This window comes from Garra rufa, chromosome 9 (assembly GCF_049309525.1).
Source record: "Garra rufa chromosome 9, GarRuf1.0, whole genome shotgun sequence".
Lineage (NCBI taxonomy): Eukaryota > Metazoa > Chordata > Actinopteri > Cypriniformes > Cyprinidae > Garra > Garra rufa.
Window position 1 is genome coordinate 26,544,772 of NC_133369.1, and position 20,541 is coordinate 26,565,312.

General features: G+C 37.4%; 1 protein-coding gene across 3 annotated transcripts; it reads left to right on the forward strand.

Annotated features, from left to right (window-relative positions):
• The first annotated feature begins 2,435 nt into the window (after positions 1 to 2,435).
• epn1a (epsin 1a) lies at positions 2,436 to 19,689 on the forward strand. 3 transcript variants are annotated; one of them, XM_073846598.1, is made up of 13 exons: positions 2,436 to 2,817; positions 5,285 to 5,434; positions 5,778 to 5,878; positions 8,972 to 9,130; positions 9,226 to 9,354; positions 9,788 to 9,908; positions 10,131 to 10,273; positions 12,422 to 12,493; positions 13,034 to 13,117; positions 13,491 to 13,743; positions 13,855 to 14,019; positions 17,784 to 18,038; positions 18,123 to 19,689. In XM_073846598.1, the coding sequence occupies exons 3-13, from the start codon at positions 5,810 to 5,812 to the stop codon at positions 18,608 to 18,610; spliced, it is 1,938 nt and encodes a 645-aa protein (XP_073702699.1). In that variant the 5' UTR covers positions 2,436 to 2,817; positions 5,285 to 5,434; positions 5,778 to 5,809; the 3' UTR covers positions 18,611 to 19,689. The 3 variants fall into 3 exon arrangements, with proteins under 3 accessions (XP_073702699.1, XP_073702700.1, XP_073702701.1); XM_073846599.1 differs by having other exon boundaries at positions 17,787 to 18,038; XM_073846600.1 differs by lacking the exon at positions 13,855 to 14,019.
• Positions 19,690 to 20,541: the final 852 nt, after the last annotated feature.

The following is a 20,541-nucleotide window of genomic DNA, read 5'->3' on the forward strand; positions in this document are numbered from 1 at the left end:
TTACAACCTTTAAAAAATGCGATATCACCCAGCCCAGTGGCCAATTTCTTCTACATTTCTCACAGACCTTTGGGGTCCTTAGTCAAACATGCCCACCGAGTTTCGTTCCAATCAGCCTTCATTAACCTTTTCTAATAGATGCTCAAACGTCATCGGCCAATGGCAGCCATGTCATTCTGAGATACGCAAATATCATATGTGACATATGTGGCACTTTGGACCAAGACCGTGTACATGATTTTCATATTGGTGGGAAAAATGGTTGCGTAGGTATAGCCATTTTTATGTTTTTTCCCTCTTATAGTGCCACAAAGTGCATTTTTCCTGTGATATTAGAGTGAGCTCTTACATAAGTGTTCTGAGTTTGGCGAAGATATCTCATTCCATTGAGGAGTTATAGGCCATGCCACCCTTCTGCGATGGTGAGTCGAAAGTTAAATTTTTTTTTTTTTTTTTTTTTTTGATAATTACTGATATTCACTCTCCAGAGAATCTTTCTGCACTGGTTTGGTTTCGACTGGGTTAAAAACCTAGGACTTGTAAGCAAAAGTAGTTTTTTTAAGAAATCCAAAATACCCCAAAATTTGGCCAGGCTCATTTTGTCTAGCGTGGACATAAGACATAATTCTTCCAATGACATAAGACACTTGAGCCTGCAACTGATGGTTTATGAGCGATTTTGTACTTTTGATCGCTGTAGCGCCCCCGTCAGGCCGACTGGGGTGAGCCTTGGTGACATTGTCAGCGGTGTGAGTACTACCATCCATCCCTCCAAGTTTCAAGTCTCTACGACAGGGGTGCTCAATCCTGTTGCTGAAAATCTACCTACCTGCAGATTTTAGTTCCAGCCCTGCTCCAACACAGTTGTCTGTAATTATCAAGTGCTGTCTATGAGATTAATTAGCTGGTTCAGGTGTGTTTAATGAGGGTTGGAGGAGCTGAACTTTGTAGGATGGTAGATCTCCAGGAACAGGATTGAGCACCCCTGGTCTACGATCATGGTTTGGTCTGCACGATCAGTTTTACATAAAGATTGCTGATCCTTGGCCATTCTAACAATTACAATAGGGTCAGTGCTACGCACTTGAACCCCTAATAAATGATAGTGCATGTTAAATCAATGAATCGTGATTAAGCGCATCTAAAATAAAAGTTTGTGTTTATATATTAAGCGCATCCAAAATAAAAGTTTGTGTTTATATAATTATAAAATTACTCAAGCTCTAAACCCACAAGACCTTTGTTCATATTTGAAACACAAATGAGGATATTTTTGATGAAATCCTAGCGCTTTCTGCCACGTTAAAGGCCCATAAAGGTAGTAAGGACATCGTTAAAATAGTCCATGTGACATCAGTGGTTCAAACTTAATTTTATGAAACTGCGAGAGTCTTTTTGTGCACAAAGAAAACAAAAATAACGACTTCATTCAACAGTTTCTTTTCTTCTGTGTCAATCCCCATCGCATATTTACAAGAGTACCTCAAACCTTGAACATGTCAGTTGCATTGTTGTCTATGCAGGGTCAGAAAGCTCTCGGATTTCATCAAAAATATCTTAATTTGTGTCCAAAGTTGAAAGTTTTACGGATTTGGAACGACATGAGGGTGAGCAATTAATGATAGAATTTTAATTTTTTCATATTAGTACAATATTATAGCTTATGTGAGGGGCCTTTGAAAATTGTGTTGAACTGGAGGGCCTTTGACAACAAGGTTGAAAATCACTGGTTTAGTATAAATGTCCTTAAAGGAACACTCCACTTTTTTTGGAAATAGGCTCATTCTCCAACTCCCCCTGAGTTAATAAGTTGAGTTTTACCGTTTTGAAATCCATTGAGCCGTTCTCCTGTTCTGGCGATATCATATGCTAAGCTATGCTATCATATGCAAAGCTATGCTAAAAGTGATATCGTCAGAACAGGAAAATGGCTGAATGGATTTTAAAATGGTAAAACTCAACTTATTAACTCGGTTGGAGTTGGAGAATGAGCCTATTTCCAAAAACAGTGGAGTGTTCCTTTAAGCTGATTTCATATGATTGAGGACATCGCCACTATGTGGGCACTGCGTGCTATAGCATCACTGTAAAGTTGGGAAAGAAAATATGAGAGGATACTTGTCATCTCTTCATAACTCAAAGGCTTAGGTTAATATGACACCCGAGTGCCAAACATGTTAATAGCACATAGCAGCCGTTGACAGAACGCTTCAGGGTGTTTAACAACGTCACCAAAACGTTTCAATTACATTTGTTTACAATATTCATATGCCAGATTTTACGTTTCACAAACGGTATTAATCTAGGTTCATGCAGTTCATTGCTTTCAATGGGCGGCCACCATTCACTATCTCCCACAAACCATTGTATTTACAATAGCTCATGAATATTAAAATCAGGGAGCGCGCAAGGGGGCGCGGTCCGTCCGGGAAACGGAAGCGGAAGTGCCGCCATCTCCTCGTACCATCCGAGCAACAGCAGGGTCAGCACAGACGATATTTAAGAAAGTAGCGCTATTATTTTTGTAAAAGCGGTTATATGACGCGTTATATATTTCAATGCCGAGCACGACTCGAGGAGCGATAGTTGTGAAGGAAAGCCGCGGTCGCGTCACTCTGTCACGCACTCAGGCGCGTCTCTTTATGAGTTGAGTTAGCATAGCGCAGCGCTCACGTCTCTAAATGAGTGTTTTTAATCTAGCGCCGTGACAGAGGCAACGCCGCGTTCCTTTACTCCCGACTTCACCGGCAATAACCCGCTTTCTGCTATTCGGCTGGATGTCTGGTCGTGTTTGAGAGGAAGAACAGAAGCTCAGCGGTAAGTAGCCTCAGCTAGCTGCTCTCTAGTTGACTTGGCAGTGATCTTCTTCTATTAGTTTGAATAGAAAGAGTCCGTAGAGGACTTGTTTGCTCCTGAAGTTACTTTTTAAGATCTATCTAACGGATGGGAATGAATGCTGTTTAATTTTCTAGCTGGGTGGAGGTGTAGAGTGCTGTTGTCTGATAGCCACCACTGTCAACTGCTCAGACAAAGATAAACAACACACCACTTTAACAGATCTGATGCGGATCCTATTCATCAACTGTCAGATTTTATACACATTTCCAAGCAACTGTTGTTGTAGATAAGTTCATTGAATGTTGTATATCACATAATCAACTTGCTTTTGAAAACCACCTGTTGACCTCTGATTTGACTGTTTTGAATGGAGGTTGAAAGTTAAGGTCTGTGTTCTCATTGATAACAGTTCATTCAGACTTTTGTACTTTGCTCCTGACATCCTCAAGGCAGCTTTGGGACTGTTATCAGGCCAAAACCTTATGCAACAGTTCTGCATATTAATACACCCTATCATGAAACACTACTTATCGCCTGTTCTTCCTGGATTGACCGGCACTTAGAAGTACATTTATAGTATTTGCCTAAACATAATGTTACTTAAATGTAGTCAAGGCTGCTAATGTAGTGTATTAGTTTATTAATATGATCTGGTCATGATTGTAACTACCTTATTTCTGTGTTATACAATGTGTTAAATGTTATCAACGTAAAGCGTGACATTAAGTAATAGTTGGAAAAATATTTTTTTGAAATGGAGCAGTTTATTGAACCTTTAGACAGAAAAGTTTGTTTTATATTATTTGATACACCAGGGTTTCTTGGCTGATGTTTAATATAGTAAGAATATTGAGCTGACATTTAAAGAGGGAAAAAGCATGTGAAATATTTAGAGGCCCAAATTGAGCAAGAATATGCAATTTGGTGAAGATTTTGATTATATGGCCAAAATGTAAGATTAAATTTTGATAGATTGTAATATAAATTTGTGATATTTTTATAACCCTATAACAGACTACTCACATAAAATGTATATTCACTAATAGTCAAACGTTTTTGAACAGTAAGATTTCGAATGTTTTTTTTTATTTGATCCAAAAAATCGTGAAATATTTTTGCTATTTAGAATAGTTATATGTTGTAGAATTTAGAATAATACATTTTAAAATGTAATTTATTCCTGTGATCAAAGCTGCATTTTCAGCATCATTACTGCAGTGTCACATGATCCTTCAGAAATCATTCTAATATACTGATTTGCAGTGCAAGATTTTTTTTTATTATCATCTATATTTAAAACAGCTGAGTACTTGAATATAAAATCCAAAGATCAGCATTTATCTAAAAGTTAGTATCATTTTTGGGAAATAATACTTTTATTCTGCTGGGATGGTTTAAATCGAAAGTGATGCTAAAAACATATGTTACAAAAGATTTCTATTTAAAAAACGCTGTTCTGAACTTTTTTTATTTATCAACAAAACCTGAAAAATTCTATTTGGCTGATTTTATCATAATAATAATAAATGTTTTTTTGCGCAGCAAATTAGAATATTAGAATGATTTCTAAAGAATCAGAAAAACTAACTTTAAAATCACAGGAATAAATTAAATTTTAAAATATATTCAAATAGTAAAAATATTTCAAAATGTCACTGTACTGTGCTTTGGATCAAATAAATGCAGGCTTGGTGAGCAAAAGAGACTTAAGAACATAAAAAAATCTTACTGTTCAAATTCAAAAGCTTTAAACTGTTAGTGTAAATAATAGTTGTCACTCCATATCATATAATATTATGTCATAGTAAAATATTTAAATGCATAGTTTTACAATCAAAGCTCTGTTGTTGTTGTTTTTTTTTTATTCTGGGGCCAAAACATAAAATTCTTTACTATACTATGATTATTGAGAAAAGTGATGATCCTCAATATCCTGTTGTACCATATTTGATACATAATTGATGTATGGATAATCAAGTAAGCCTAAATTGCTTCCACTCAGTAAATGTTCATCTTAAAATATTAATAACAATATAACAGTTAATATGTTTACCTTACAAAAATGATTAAACAACATGAGAGTAGACATTTTTTACAGCTATAATAAAAGTTTTCATTCAGAAGACATGCCATATTTGTTTAACAGCAAAGTTTTGATCAGAATCCAATGTAATCCACATATCAAATATGATAAAGCATGATATGTTTTGTACATCACAGCAGGTGTTGAGCTTCAGCTTTGTTGTTGTATCTCTAGCCCTCCACCTAGTTCATGATCAAATGAGCAACGTACAGTGCCTTCAGGCATGGTTTGCTATTACTGCATTTTCTCTTTTGTGAAAGAGCAGAATTGAATGCCTATTGTGTTTTTAGGCCTCCACAGTGCTGCACTAGCTTTTATCACTGTATGTTGTACCTCCCATTTAAATCTCTGTTCTTCCCGCAGTTATTTCACCCCACATTTGTGCTTCTGGGCCCTAATGTGGCCGCCGTGCGGAGGTTTGGAACAGTGGACAGGCTAAACACTGAGAGACCCTGACCTGAGCACACACTCACAGAGAGACCGAGAGGGGGGGAGAGAGAACGACACTCCCAGGTACAGTACACTTCACAGACACTTCCTGGAGCCAGATTCACACGTCATCAGATGCTCTTTTGTTTACAGGGCTTTTAGGTTGGGGAATTCCTGGTGCTGCACTCTCATGGTTACAGAGGGTGCACTGTACTAGAGATAGTGTTTTTTATTTCATTTTATCGATAGATTTTAAATTGCACCCAAAGCATTACCTTCCTGCTGGTACTTCCTAGTCATACTTGGATATGAATGTTTGTTTCAGACTCAGAGCCGATACACTCCCTTTTGAAAAATGTGTTGGCTTTATTTGCCTTTGTACCTGTCCATATTAGTGTTTTATTGACATTGTTTTACAATGCCCCAGATTTTGCAGAACCTGATAGCCAGCCTGTTGCCATGTCGACATCATCGCTGCGGCGACAAGTGAAGAACATTGTTCACAATTACTCAGAGGCGGAGATAAAGGTTAGACTTTTACCTTTGTAACCCACCTTTCGTTTTCTTCTTCTTCTCCTTTACACACTCTTCTCCATCTTGGCCATGAAACAGCCGTCTTATTCAAGCCGTTTAGTTCCTGGTAAATGTTTTGCACTTCTGCCCTTTTTTTTTCTTGATTCAATGAAACTGTTAGCAGTTACACAAAAAAGGCAGGAATATATTCATTCGTTTTTATTAATTCAGTTAATTCAGGTTAGGTTGAAAACTGGTGACCAAAACTGCTGAATATAAAATCTTAAATGCACAGTATCACATGTTTTTTTTTTTTGTAGATTTCCTGTCTAAGAAGTAAAAGTGCAGTCACTCACAACAGTGGTCAGCGAAATTTCGCAGGCTGTAAATAGGAATCAGTGTGATTTAAGAGTGTTTTGTGAGGGCAAAAAAAAAAAACAACAGATCTCACTTAAAGCTACAGAAAGTTACTTTATTTCAAAGTGACTTCATTTATTCTTACACTTTTGACTATGGACATTTCTCACAGCATCAGACTGTGTGGGATACTGTATACCATAATGCAATGCGTTGACCTTCAATTTCACTTGTGAATGAACAGAAGCAATCTTTCTTGTAGAACTAGGTGCTTTGGTGATTTTTAACCTTGTTTATTTTTTTATGTTTTTTTTTTGACATAACATGGCATTTTCACTGTCCCACAAGATAAAAATTAATAGAATTAATATTGTTGCTGTAAAATGCAGTAAATTGTTAAACATTTCTTTGTTGTGCATGAACCAGTTGTTATAAAATGTTGTTCAATTTATTTTAAATTTTTGAGCCAAATCTAAAAATGTCCTATGGTGTGACTGTCTCAAGCAGGGTTCAGTAAATGACCATTTTTAAACTTTTATAAATTAAATGTTAATAAACATCTCCAGCATAACTGTACAACTGTCTATTTTAGTAAATGGCAATCATTTTTTCATCCATATATTTTTGAAAGCGTAAGAACTTGACACATTTTGTCACTGAAAATGTCCTCTGGTGTGACACCATATCTTGATTTTAAATTGGCCAGTTCCAGAGAAAACATGAATTAGTTGAATGACCCCATTCATGAACATGTTACTGAAGCCCCCTGTCAAGCCCATGACATGTGCACTTGGTCAATTTAGTCTCAAAATTGTTCAAATATTAACTTTTTTGAAACCACTAAATTATATTTTTAAATTAATAACTGTTTGTTAAACTACATAAATTATGCAGATGTGTCTTGCTAACTGATAATGACAGGTTAGCTCAAAATAGCACGGTCATAATTGACACAACAGGCTGATACATCCTATAGTATGACAGATAATGTCCACTGGTGTGACACCTGCACTGTTATCCCACAGGACAAAGATGTCACACAAGAGGACAAGGTCTGTTTAAGAAGCATTTTAAATAAGATTTGTTTAACTTCTTTTTATTATTATTATTTTTTTTATCATTTTCGGTAATGCAATAATTACATAAATCTATTTTCTAAACTTTTTGCCTAAAATTTGTACTATTTCAAAGTGTCATGAAAAGAAGTATACAATGTGATATGTTGTTTTTAAAATAGAAAGAATTAAGGGAGAGAATTTATTAGTGTAAGAGCGGCCATATAGTTTAAAAAATTCATTCACATTTTAATGAATATAGTTTTAACAATTATAACAATGGGGGAGATATAACTATCACTTATCTTAAAATAGTGTAATTTTCAGCAGTTTTGAACAGATGACAGCAAAGTTTGTTTTGTTGTAAAAGTTTGTCTTGAAATTGTCTAACAAGTCATGGGAATTTTTTTTAATTATAATTTCATATTAAATAAGTAACACTATATGAAAATAAGTGTCTAACAATGAAGATAAATCTCTCTCATGCTATTTATATATATTATTATATATCCCTTAAGTTTTGCTGTCACAAAATAGGACAAATTTCGGGTACAGTTTAGTAGAAATGTAAAAAAGAAATGACAAAGTTAGTGACCCTTTATATTTTCTCAAAGAAAACTTGACAACATTAATAAATGCAATGTTATGCGGCCATGTACCGTATTTCTGTTTAAAATATTTATAGTTGCATATATTATATGGTTTCACATACTTTTTTATTTTTTAAAGTGATAGCTCACCCAAAAATGAAAATTACCCCATGATTTACTCACCCTCCAGCCATCCTAGATATATATATATATGACTTGTTTTCTTTCTGATGAATACAATCAGAGTTATATTAAAAAATGTTCTTCTAAGCTTTATAATGGCAGTGAATGGTGGTCGAGATTTTGAAAGAAAATACAGTGCAGCCATCCATCATAAAAAGTACTCCACTCAGTTCTGGGGTTAATAAATGCCTTCTGAAGTGGATCGATGAATTTGTGTAACAAAATATCCATATTTAAAACTTTATAAACCGTAACCTCTAGCTTCCACTAACTGTTGTATGTGTGTTTATGAGACAGTGGCCTTTCCAACATAGGATGTAGGCGTAGATTAAGCTTCAATGAGACGTGACAAACATGGAAAAGCAGAGGAGAGAGCAAATCAAGACACCAGACACTTCTTAGAAGTACAAAATGAAGCTTTGTAAAAAAAAAAAAAAAAAAAAAAAAGGTAAATGATTTCGACATAAGCCAAGAAGAAACTGGTTTTCCTTTGCTGTAAACAAAACTTTGTTCTTGCGTGACTAGCATATTCACACCGGAGCTTATGTTACGCCTACATCCTATGTCACCCACTGTGCATACAACAGTTAGCGGAAGATGGAGATTATGGTTTATAAAGTTTTAAATTCGCTTCAGAAGGCATTTATTAATCCCCTTGAGCGGTATGGAGCAATCTTAACACCCATTCACTGCCATTATAAAGCTTAGAAGAGCCAGCACATTTTGTAATATAACTCCGATTGTATTTGTCTAAAAGAAGAAAGTCATATCCACCTAGGATGGCTTGAGGTTAGGGGTCATTTTTATTTTTGGGTGAACTGTCTCTTTAAAAATAGCTAGTATACAATGTGCACTGCACTGTTTTCAGTATGAAGAGAAACTTTGAGTAAAGTTTATTGAACTTTATTTTGTATTTTCTGCAGGTTAGAGAAGCAACCTCTAATGACCCATGGGGTCCCTCTAGCTCTCTGATGTCAGAAATCGCTGACCTGACATACAATGTAGTGGCCTTCTCAGAGATTATGAGCATGGTCTGGAAGAGACTCAACGACCATGGGAAGAACTGGAGACATGTATATAAAGTAAGTTTGATGGTTTTACCCTCGCTAATGGCAGATGTGGTATATGAGGCTATAAACACAATCTGATTATATTTTATGCTCTCGCTCTTTCTCAGGCTATGACTCTGATGGAGTATCTGATAAAGACGGGTTCAGAGAGAGTGGCACAGCAATGCAGGGAAAACATCTACGCCGTTCAGACACTGAAAGATTTCCAATACATCGACAGAGATGGCAAGGACCAGGTACTCACAAATAGGAAGTTGTATAATACACACACGTGCAAATGAAACGTGTTATCTCTCTTTCAGTGAGGAAATAAAAGGAGAACTCTCAATGTTAGTTTTGAAGTGTCCTTCAACATGTTAGTAATGGCTCTCATATGGGATTCACACACTACAACAATCTCTCGCTCAAGGTCTCCATGTGCAGTCAATTCAAACGTCATGACTTTCAACCAAGGTTTTTCTCCCACTCACATTTAAACCACAAAAACATCAGCCCAGTCTTCAAGCTATTGGGTTGAATATTTTTGTCACATGTTTTAGGTTGTTTAATTATTCATTTACATTATAATCAAAACAGCTATTAGATGCATTAGAATTGCACACGTGCTTTGTACAAAACAAAATAAGCTCATAGATGAAACACCTGAATGTAATGTCACTTTTGTTTTAGGGTGTGAATGTACGGGAAAAGGCCAAACAGCTGGTGACTTTGCTAAAAGACGAGGAGAGGCTACGAGAGGAGAGGATCCATGCACTCAAGACCAAAGAGAAGATGGCACAGACTAGCAGTGGTAAGAACTAGAAGTGCTTTGCAGTAGGAGGGGCTTATGAAGGGGTCAGGGCGGACACTCAAATGTTTGTCAGCGCCCTTATAAAAACACTCTTGAGTGCACTTCACAGCTTTGGCCAAGTATGGAGGATGGCAAGCATTTCGCTCTGGAAGCACTTTTAGCCACCGATAGTCCACCATCTATTGATGCATCATAATGGCTGTCATTTGACTCCTCCCTTAGCATCTTCGGCCCCTTCTGCTCCTGCTTTAGGGGGAGGACTGCACTCGGGAGCAGACGCTGAGCAGGCGTGGCCCCAGAGCTCTGGAGAGGAGGACCTGCAGCTCCAGTTGGCATTGGCCATGAGCAAGGAAGAGGCGGAGCAGGTAAAGTCTCTCAGCCAATCAGCGGTCAGGTTTACAGGCGGCAGGTAAAATGCACTACTGAGATGGTTCAGAGACAGAGGAAGATGAGTAGTTGTTCTGTCAGAAACGGAAAGAGCTTTGTAGGCATACTTAATGTGAAATTGGATTTTAGCAGAACTATACATAGGGGATAATGTGGAGTCAGCTGGTTATTAGTGCAGAATCATGTCACGGTGCTCAGATCTTCATTTTGACTACTGACTGCACTTTATCCTGATTGTTTTACAGAAATAAATAAACTTTGAATGTAAAGAAAGATGAGACCATGCTGTAAGGTAGCACAGGAAATTGATGCCGGAGACAGTGATCAGTTATATACTTGAGTGGCATATTATAAATAACATGTTAGACAGCAAAATGTAGTCTATTCCAATCAAGTATTCCAGATAGTCCTGTTGCTGTAATGAACTTTGTGACTTTTCAATATATTTTTGCATATGTTACTGATTAGAACATGCTAGTGAATTGCAAGTTGTACCTACATGTATATAACAATATAATAACTGTAGTTTCCCAATCAGAGCTCAACAGTAAGAATTTTTACTCCTTAGTGAGTTGGACCAGCCCTGGCAATTTTTAACTAGCACCCTAACACAATTTTAGATTTTGGTTAAAAATTATGCTTTGTGGCAGTTATATTTGATCATTTTTATTAGAATTTAAATTTATATTTTCATAATTTTTACATTTGTAATGTAACTTACACTGCCATTCAAAAGTCTTGGATCAGTTACTTCAGTATTCAGTGTCACACAATCCTTCAGAAATCATTCTAATATGCTGATTTATTATCAGTGTTGAAAACAGTTGGGCTGCTTAATATTTAGTTGGAACCTGTGATACTTTTTTCAGGAATTTTAGATTAAAAAAAAGTTAAAAAGAACAATTTATTTAATTTATTTTATCTTTTCTAACAGTATACACTACTATTTAAACATTTGGGGTCAGTACATATTTATTCTTTCTTTTTTTAAAGAAATTAATACATTTATTCAGCAAGGATGTGTTAAATTGATTATAAAAAAGTGATAGCAAAGACATTGTTAGAAAACATTTCTTTTTTGAATAAATGCTGTTCTTTTTATTGCAGGTTCCAAAAAAAAAATATTTAACTGCACAACAATTTGACAGGTTTGCATTACAGGAATAAATTATATTTTAATCTTTTAAGACTTTTTTTCCCCCAATAAATGATAGTAGTTATTATCTAATAATAATCATAATAATACAAGATTTCAGAGTAAAAAATGTTTAAAGTTTTAGTTCACTTCCAGAACAAAAATGTACAGATAATGAACTCACCCCGTTGTCATGCCTTTCTTTCTTCAGTTGTGAAGAAATAGGTTTTTGAGGAAAACATTTCAGGAATTATCTCCATATAGTGGACTTCTATGTTGCTCTCAAATTTAAACATCAAACATGCAGTTTAAATGCAGCTTTAAAAGTCTTGTCTGTCTTGAACCTGAATACACAGAGTACGCGCAGAGCTAGACAAGGTAAGCATTTGTTTTTTTGTTTTTTATAGAAAATAACCAATCATTTGCTAGATAAGGCCCTTCTTCCTCGACTGGGATAATTTAGAGCCATTTGAAGCGGCATTTAAACTGCATTTTAGAAGTTCAAACTCACAGGCACCATAGAAGTCTGCTATATGGAGAGATATCCTGTAATGTTTTCCTCAAAAAACATAATTTCTTTTCGACTGAAGAAAGAAACATCTTGGATGACAAGGGGGTGAGTAAATTTACCTGTAAATTTTTGTTCTGGAAGTGAACTACTCCTTTAAGCATAAAAAGACATGTACAAAAAAAAATGTAAGATATATATTCCCCAATAGGTCAAGTGGCAATTCTGTCAATTTGCTCAGCTCTTTCACACTGGCCTTGGGCCATCCTTACTGTTGAGCTCTGCTAATAATAACCATCTTTAAAGCTCCCCAAATGTGCCTTTTTCAACTAACTGCCTTCATAAAATAGAAATATGGGTTGTTTCTCTAATAAAGTAGAATAACACACATTAAACATTAGCGCCCGTCCTCTGCAACGTTTCTGCACATTTCCCCTCTCACTCCTTCACTTACACCTGTCCTCACCCTGCCCCCTCCTTCAGACTAGCAAAGACCCTCTGGAAGATGCAGAGCTCCGCTACGCACTCACAGTCAGCCAGGAGACTCACCAAAAGGTCAGGGAGCAAAAGCTCATCCAGGTCACAGTGGATGAACCCTTCCTTTGCTATCCTCTTCCCTTGCAAATCACAGATCAGCCTGAAATAACAATAATGATATATGCATCATGGAACTCTTTGAAATATCTGAGAAATACCATGTAAGCGCCTTTAAAAAGGTTAGAAATTTCCATTGTTCTTTTGTGTGCGTTGAGCCTACCTCTTGTTAATCATTTCTGTTTGAAGTCTTCTGAAAAAAATCGCTTTTCTCTTTTGCATGATGAAATCGATGAGTAATTTCAAAAGTACCTATAATTCTCAATAATAATTGTTCATTCTTTGTAATTCCACCAGAGCTTATCAATGCAATATCAGAGTAGTTGAAGTGCCCACTGCTTCCAAATGTTGTTGATTTGTGTCTAACTCGAGCCGTGAAGCACAACTCTGAAGCTGGTGAGACATGGGAGTCAGGTTGCCACAGTTCAGTCGACTCCATTTCCCATCAGCCCGCAGAACTTGGTTCACTGTGATGATGTTACGGTGGTGTGTGATTGGCAGGAGGAGCGTCTGCGCAGGGGAGACGACCTGAGGCTGCAGATGGCCATCGAGGAGAGTAAGAGGGAGAAAGCCAAGCCCGAGGAGGTGTGTGATTGTGTACGATTGTGTCAGCAAGGGTTCATGCTTGACGAGCTGTTCTTCCTCTAGGACGAGAGCGTGAGGTGTACACATGATAGTGTGTTGTGTTACCGAGGGTTGCGTGTTTGTGTACCTGCCTCTCACTCTCCAAGAGTTACCTGCTCTGTCTGTGTCTCTCACCCTGCGTACGCTCTTTAGCACAACGATGTGTGTGAGCTTGTTTCACTTCCTCTAGAGTTTCCTTCTTCTTGCCATTTCGCCACACTAGCTATTATTGAACCACTTGCAAGTGTAAGTGTCTGTACGAATAAGCTTCCCTCTCACGCTTTTGTTTTCTCGTGTACTCCGTTCCGTTCTTACTGACTTGTCTTTCTCTCAGTCATCTCTGATGGAGTTGAGTGCTGTAGATCCGTGGGGGGCCCCTGCGACGGGCTCTGCGGGACCCTCTCCGCCTCCGGCTTTGGCTCCCGCGCCTACAGCTGGGCCGTGGGGACCGGCCGACCCGTGGGGAGCCGCCTCCCCCGCCTCTCCCCCAAGTGCTGACCCCTGGGGAGGAGCACCAGCAACAGTAGCCCCGGACCCATGGGGCGAATCGTCCTCTAGAGTCAACTCTGACCCCTGGGCGTCCACAGGTGAGAGTGTCGAGGATGTGTCCTCCCAGTGTCCTCTGTGTCTTTACCCTGGCCTTTCCTCTTTATTCGTGGTGTCCTCTGATCCTTGAACCCCCCTTGTGTCCCCTTCAGCTGTGACCCCTCCAAGTGCCGATCCTTGGGCTGCCTCAGTGGCTCCGGCCCCTACCCCGCTCTCAGGGTCAACCGATCCCTGGGCAGCGGAAGGAGCCATCCCTGCCACTGACGGTCTGACCGCTGACCCCTGGAGTGGCTCAGTTAAACAAACTAACGGCACAGGTATACTTGCACATGTGAATGTATAGATGCAGTGATCATTGGGATGTCCACTTCTGGTCTGGGAGGGAAAACGTCCTGTAGAGTTTAGCGCCAACTAGTGCCAACATAACTGCCTAGATGTTTCTTGCAATCCTTTTTAATTTGGTTTAGGTGTGTTTAAATGTAGGCTGGAGCTAAACTCTGCCGAACAGTGGCCCTCTAAGAGCAGGTTTGGACACCCCTGACTTGTCCAACTTGTTTGCATGGTACTGGTTAATTGAAGGGATAGTTCACATAAAAATGAAAATTACCCCAAGCAGTGCTCAATGCTAAGGATTTTTTTCCCAGCCAGAATTGTTGTTTTCATGGTTTCTGATAAATGTAACCTTAACAAATAAGGTACTGACACCAAAAACTACTTAACTTTAATAACTAAACTCATTTAAATTTTAAATATTCTTAGGCAAGTGAACACACTACGTGGTGTTCACAGTATAAATATGGATTTGTTTTAAACCTTATTAAAGTTATTCAGTCAAGAGCAATTACAAATGCAAACAATTCATTCTGGAAATTCTTAAATGAAAATACACTTTAAATGTGAAATTAAAACTGCAAGTGGGTGGCAACAAGTCACTGTTAATTAGTAAGTCATTGAGATTTAATTGATTCAGTCAAGCGGATGATTTGTTCAGGAGCAAACCAATTCAATAAACAAATTCATCCAAAAAGCTGATTAATTCAGTTGGAAACGTTTGTCAGAAATGCAAAATGTTGTCTTTATTTTTGTTTGGAGTTATTTTCCTTAGCGAAATAGTACTCTTTGTGTGATTTAGGTTAGTTATGTCATTTATATATAAATGTAAAAGAAAAACGGGCATTTTTGCACAGATTTTGAATTTTGGGGGTATTCTAAATGCGTTTTAAAGGAGAACTCCGGTGTGATTTTGACCTGAAGTGTATTGAATCATGATACCGAGTGTGAACGTACCTTGCATATCTCATCTCGGTTTGTGTCCAGCTGTCCGAAATCTGGGGTCAGTTAGCCGATGCTCATAACAGGTTGTCAATGAGAGTCAACAGGGCATCGGAATAGCCATGTAAATAAATCACTGTTTTACGCCATTTACGAGGCACAAAGTAGCTCCACACTTCATTGGTAGACTTCCAAGGGCCCTGACATTTAAAACGAGACATTGAGAACTCAGAAAAAGCACCGGTAGTTTATTTACAAGATGTGATTATATATCATCTGCCATAATATTGAAATTGTTATTTTAACCTTGTGCGATTTGACATTTAGTATAATCCAAAAAGTAAACAAAACACACCTACAGAGTGCATGCATGCATTACGTGAAGAAGTCTAGTAAGTTAGGTTAAACTTGTGCGCTTACACATTAAGAGTGCATTCCTTCACTGCATGATTCAGTCTATTAAAATGCTTTTAGAATGACCACCAAATTCAAGATATGGGGGCAGAAAATATATATATTTATATAATTTCATATAGTTAATCAATATCACACAAAGAGTTTTTTTTTTCTCCAAAAGTCAGCATGATTACAAATGTGATATTAAGTTCATATTGACTAGTAAGACTTATGTTTTAGACACCATATTTCCTGTTTTTGATCTATTTTGCCAACAAAAATCATTCCAAACTCAGCCACAACACTGTTTTGTATCTCTAAGCAACATGACTGTGTGTTTAGTTCCAGAATGAATCAACCAATTAAATGATTTGATTTGATCGCAATGACTCACTTATTAACAGTGATTTGCTGCCATCTACTGGCAGTTTTAATTTCAGATTTAAAGTATTTTTTTTAATTTTGTTGTTTCAATATCAGTATTCAACATTATCAAAACATGTATTTGTGACTGCAAAAAATGTAAAAAACAATTTAAACTTCCTGGAAAAGATTAATTTCTGTCACTGCTGTGAACTGACCACACAGAATATGAAGAATATCAAAAATACAGGAGTCCGCTGTTCACGGTGGTCCTAAAGATACCAGCACAATAGCACACTCAATAATATTGTCTAATTAACAGTATCGAGAGAGCATTTTTTTTGTAAATATCACACATCCCTAGTTATACGCTATATCTACATCCTACGTCATCCGCTGGAAACTCACTCTCTTGCTTCAGTTAACGGAAGCTAAAGATTACGGTAAATGAAGTATTAAATATGGATATTTTTCTTACACAAGCACATCGATTGTCTTCAGAAGGCCTTTATTAACCCCCTGTGTGGAGTACTTTTTATAGTGTATAGATGCACTTTTTTGGGTTTCAAAATCTCAACAGCCTTTTACTTCCATTGTTAAGCTTGGAAAAGCCAGGAATTTGTAAAAAAAAAAAAAACTGATTGTAATGATCTGAAAGAAAAAAGAATGTACACCAAAGATGGCTTGAGGATGAATAAATTTTTTTTTTTTTTTAGTAAACTATCCCTTTAAACCTTCACTAAGCTCTGGCCCCTATGGCTACTTTGGTGTTACAGATGGTTTCTTTAGATGAACTGGCGATTTCCAGAAATAGAATGGATATTACTTTTAGGGAAAGCACCCTTTAAGAGATGATGTTCTTAAAGTGTCCAGTTTTTGCTGTCATTTATTGCTTTACTATTAAATTGGTGTTAAATAATGATCTAATCTTTAAATAGGTAGAAACATTATAAGATATGCTGTAGGGCTGCCCCCTAATAGTCGATTAACCATTAGTTGATAAGAAGCGGCTTGGTCGACCAAAATTTTATTAGTCGCTTAGTTCCACAAGAAGTAGTGAAGTCACGCAGTCCATTATGGACAAATTGTCCAATCGTACATTGCGCAGGACGTCCAAACGCTCGCCATTTGTCAACCTCAAATAGTTAGTCAAAAGTTTGCATACACCTTGCAGAATCTGCAAAATGTTATTTATTTTACCAAAATAAGAGGGATCATACAAAATGCATGTTTTTTTTTTTTTAGTACTGACCTGAATAAGATATTTCACATGAAAGACTTTTACATCTAGTCTACTCTACAAGAGAAAATAGTAGCTATATTTATTTTAAAAAGACCAAAAGTTTATTTTGATTCTTAAAACTGTGTTGTTACCTGAATGATCCACAGCTGTGTGTTTTTTGTTTTGTTTTTAGTGATAGTTGTTCATGAGTCCCTTGTTTGTACAGTTAAACTGCCTGCTGTTCTTCAGAAAAATTCTTCAGGTCCCACAAATTCTTTGGTTTTTCAGCATTTTTGTATATTTGATCCCTTTCCAACAATGACTGTATAATTTTGAGATCCATCTTTTCACACTTAGGACAACTGAAGGACTCTAATGCAGCTATCACAGAAGGTTTAAACGCTCACTGATGCTTCAGAAGAAAACATGAAACATAAGAGCCGGGGGTTGAAAACTTTTGAATTTGTGAGAGCTATATGTGTGCTCTTGAGCACTTATTAGGCTACATAGGCAATTAAAGGCCTATTATGATTTAAATGGTATATTCATAAACGTGCGATTAGTCTACAAAGCCCTTAAAATGAACAACAACTAGTCAACCAGAAAAATCTTTAGTCGAGGGCAGTCCTAATATACAAAAATTGGTCTATAGCTTATCTGAGACATGTCCAAATAAAATAAATAAATGTTTTTATAGTAATTTGGTGGACAGCGACAATGGCTTTTGATAGTTTTGCTTAATGTGTTTAAGGCTTTTTTTATTAAACAACTCAAAAGATCATATTGTTAAACCATGTACCTGCAATTCTTATTCTTTTCCAAACACAGCAGATCTAGAGAGAAGAGGCTCCTTGGTGACAGGAGGTGATGTTGGAGGTGGAGGCAGCACAGGCTCTCCAGTGCCCTTTGACCTTTCATCGCTCACTTCCTCCTTACCTGTTCGAAAAACGCCAGAGTCGTTCCTGGGGCCCAACGCAGCCCTTGTGGATTTAGACTCGCTTGTATCATCAAAACCCAAACCTAAACAACCACCACCGCCAAGCATCTCCTCCACATCACACAACCCCTTCTTACAGACACAGGGTGTGTATATAAAATGGACCACAATTAAAAAAAAACATATCTTTTGTTTATCTCTCTAACATTGGTTTTCTTCTTATACGTAAGGTCCCTCCTCAACAGGTATGGGAGTGACCCCAGGCAGTACCATTTCCAGTAGAGGGGTGTCTCCGACCCCACCTTCTGCTTCTAATCCCTTTGGCGCAACCCCGATGGCATCCATCTCCCCTCAGCCTTCTTCGCTCGGTCTGAGCCAACTCCGCACGAGCCCCATTCCCCAGAATCCCATGCTGGGTCACATGCCTCCATCAGCAGTGGGAATGGTTCAGCCGGGGATGGGCATGCCAGGAATGGGGGTCCCTATGGCGGCCCCTGGTATGGGTATGGGAATGGTACAGTCCAGCCCAATGGGCATGCCTTTCAGTGGAATATCGCCCATGGGTCCCGCAGGGAACCCCTTGCTGATGGGCCCTGTAGGCCCCGTGCAGCCTGCACTGATTTTGGGTGGGCCGTCAGGGGTGGGCGGAGTGATGGGAGCGGGAGCATCCATGGGAGGTGGAACCACAGGCACAAGCACCAATCCTTTTCTTCTTTGAGAGATTTCACCCCCCTGTCCACTAAACAACCAATCCAAACCTGCCCTACCAACACAAACAATTTGTGTTTGACAAAAAAAAGAAATGTGTGTACATCTCTATATTTAATGAAAAAGTAAAAACAAAAATGTGTTATTTTCTGTCACAAAACAGCATTTCAAATTTTTTTTCGTTTATTTTACACAGTATTTGAAGTCTATTTATTTCTCTATTCAATTTTTTTTTCGCTGACAGACATGGATGATTGGTGGGTTCATTCAATGAATGCAGGCTGTTAATATTGTTATATTATTAGGATGATTGTTCAGAAACAGGAAGATGAAGATAAGGGAGGAGGAAAACAAGCCACTAATGAACTCAATCATACACCCCTTTCTCCCCTTTTCATTGACGATGGAAGAGCCCTCTGATGAAAGAGTGCATGAAGGATGACTGACAGGCTCGCCTCGAACGGATTGAGATGAATTCAGCTGTCCGTTTTATTCACAACTCTAGTCAAATCATTCAATAGATGTATTACTTTTAATTTAATTTAATGTGTAATCTTGTGTAATTTATTTTAATCGTATGTCTCTGACTCCTGGGATCGATTAAACCAAGGAAAATCGCACTGGAAATTGCCATTGAAACAGATGCCTGCTTGGTCTCCTTTGACCACCTGCGAAATTTCTGTCCACGTCTTGTGGTGCACATGAAGAGATGCTGTGTGAGTGAGTGAGAGTGTGAGAGAGAGAGAGAGAGAGAGAGAGAGAGAGAGAGTGTGTGTGTGTGTGTGTGTGTGTGTGTGTGTGTGTGATGCGTCCAGTGTTTAATGGGGTTTTATCAACATAGTCTCACTTTCAGCACTCTTAACTTGTTATAAAGGTCCTTCTTTTCACACATTTATTTTTGCAGTTGAATGAAATCAAAGCATTAATTCGACACCTGTTCACGTGAGAAACAGCACCTGTCTTTGCATTTCACTTCCGCACCTTTTTTCCTTAAACATTTACACAAGTGGGAAAGTGTTAACGCTTCTGAAACAGGAAAAAGAAAATTGTCTGAATGATGGTGAAATCATAAAAAAATTGGGGACTGAATGATCCATGCTGTTTTTCTTTATTTACTTTCAATGAATTATTTTATATATATATGAAAATTTTAGAGATATTTCTCTAATATTGGCTATGGTCAAAAATTGTGTGGTGTTGACTGTGAACATTCACATTTAAAAATAAAATGGCGAAAAAAAAAATCAAAGAAATTTAAGAAATAAAAAAAATCCACAAAAAATTGTCCGTGTTTTTTTTTTTTTTTTTTCCATTGCATTGGTTTGCTTTTAAATGGCAATTCAAAATAATAGCAAAACAGTTTGGTGCTATACAAAAGCAGTTTGTCTGTCGACACGAAATCCATAACTTTTTGTCAGCACAGTCTGCAGATGATCTGATTTAATTTTAGTAAAAATTAGACCAACAGTCTAGGAGGAGTTTGAAAAAGTAGGTTTTCAACATAAAATGGCAGACAGGAAGTTTGGCTGACTAAGTATCTATGGTATTTATGTTTTCAGCATGACCCAAAGAATATATTGAGAATATATATTCATTACTGACACAAAATTCGTAACTTTGTGTTAGCACTATCATCTTGATCTGACTCAATTTTGGTGAAAATTGGATAAACAATCTAGGAGGAGTTTGAAAATGTAGGTTTTCAACATAATCAAAATGGTGGTGTTTTTTAGCATGTCTCAAAGAATACTGATTCATTAGAAATAGGCTAATATACTTAAAAGATATTGTCACCTTACAATTTTACACCTTACACTTTCGAGATATTGAGCTTCAAAGTTTTTGCGTTCCATAGACTTCTGTAGATAGAACCATTTTTGTTTTCTAAAAAACAGCTTACAAAAGAAACATCAAATAATGTAAATAAGTTGTCACAGAATA

Bases quoted from the DNA above. Each gene is read 5' to 3' on its own strand.
- epn1a (XM_073846598.1), top strand. From the start codon at position 5,810: ATGTCGACATCATCGCTGCGGCGACAAGTGAAGAACATTGTTCACAAT. The intron at 9,355-9,787 runs GTACTCACAAAT...CTTTTGTTTTAG, and splicing joins ACAGAGATGGCAAGGACCAG to GGTGTGAATGTACGGGAAAA. The intron at 14,020-17,783 runs GTATACTTGCAC...TTCCAAACACAG, and splicing joins TAAACAAACTAACGGCACAG to CAGATCTAGAGAGAAGAGGC.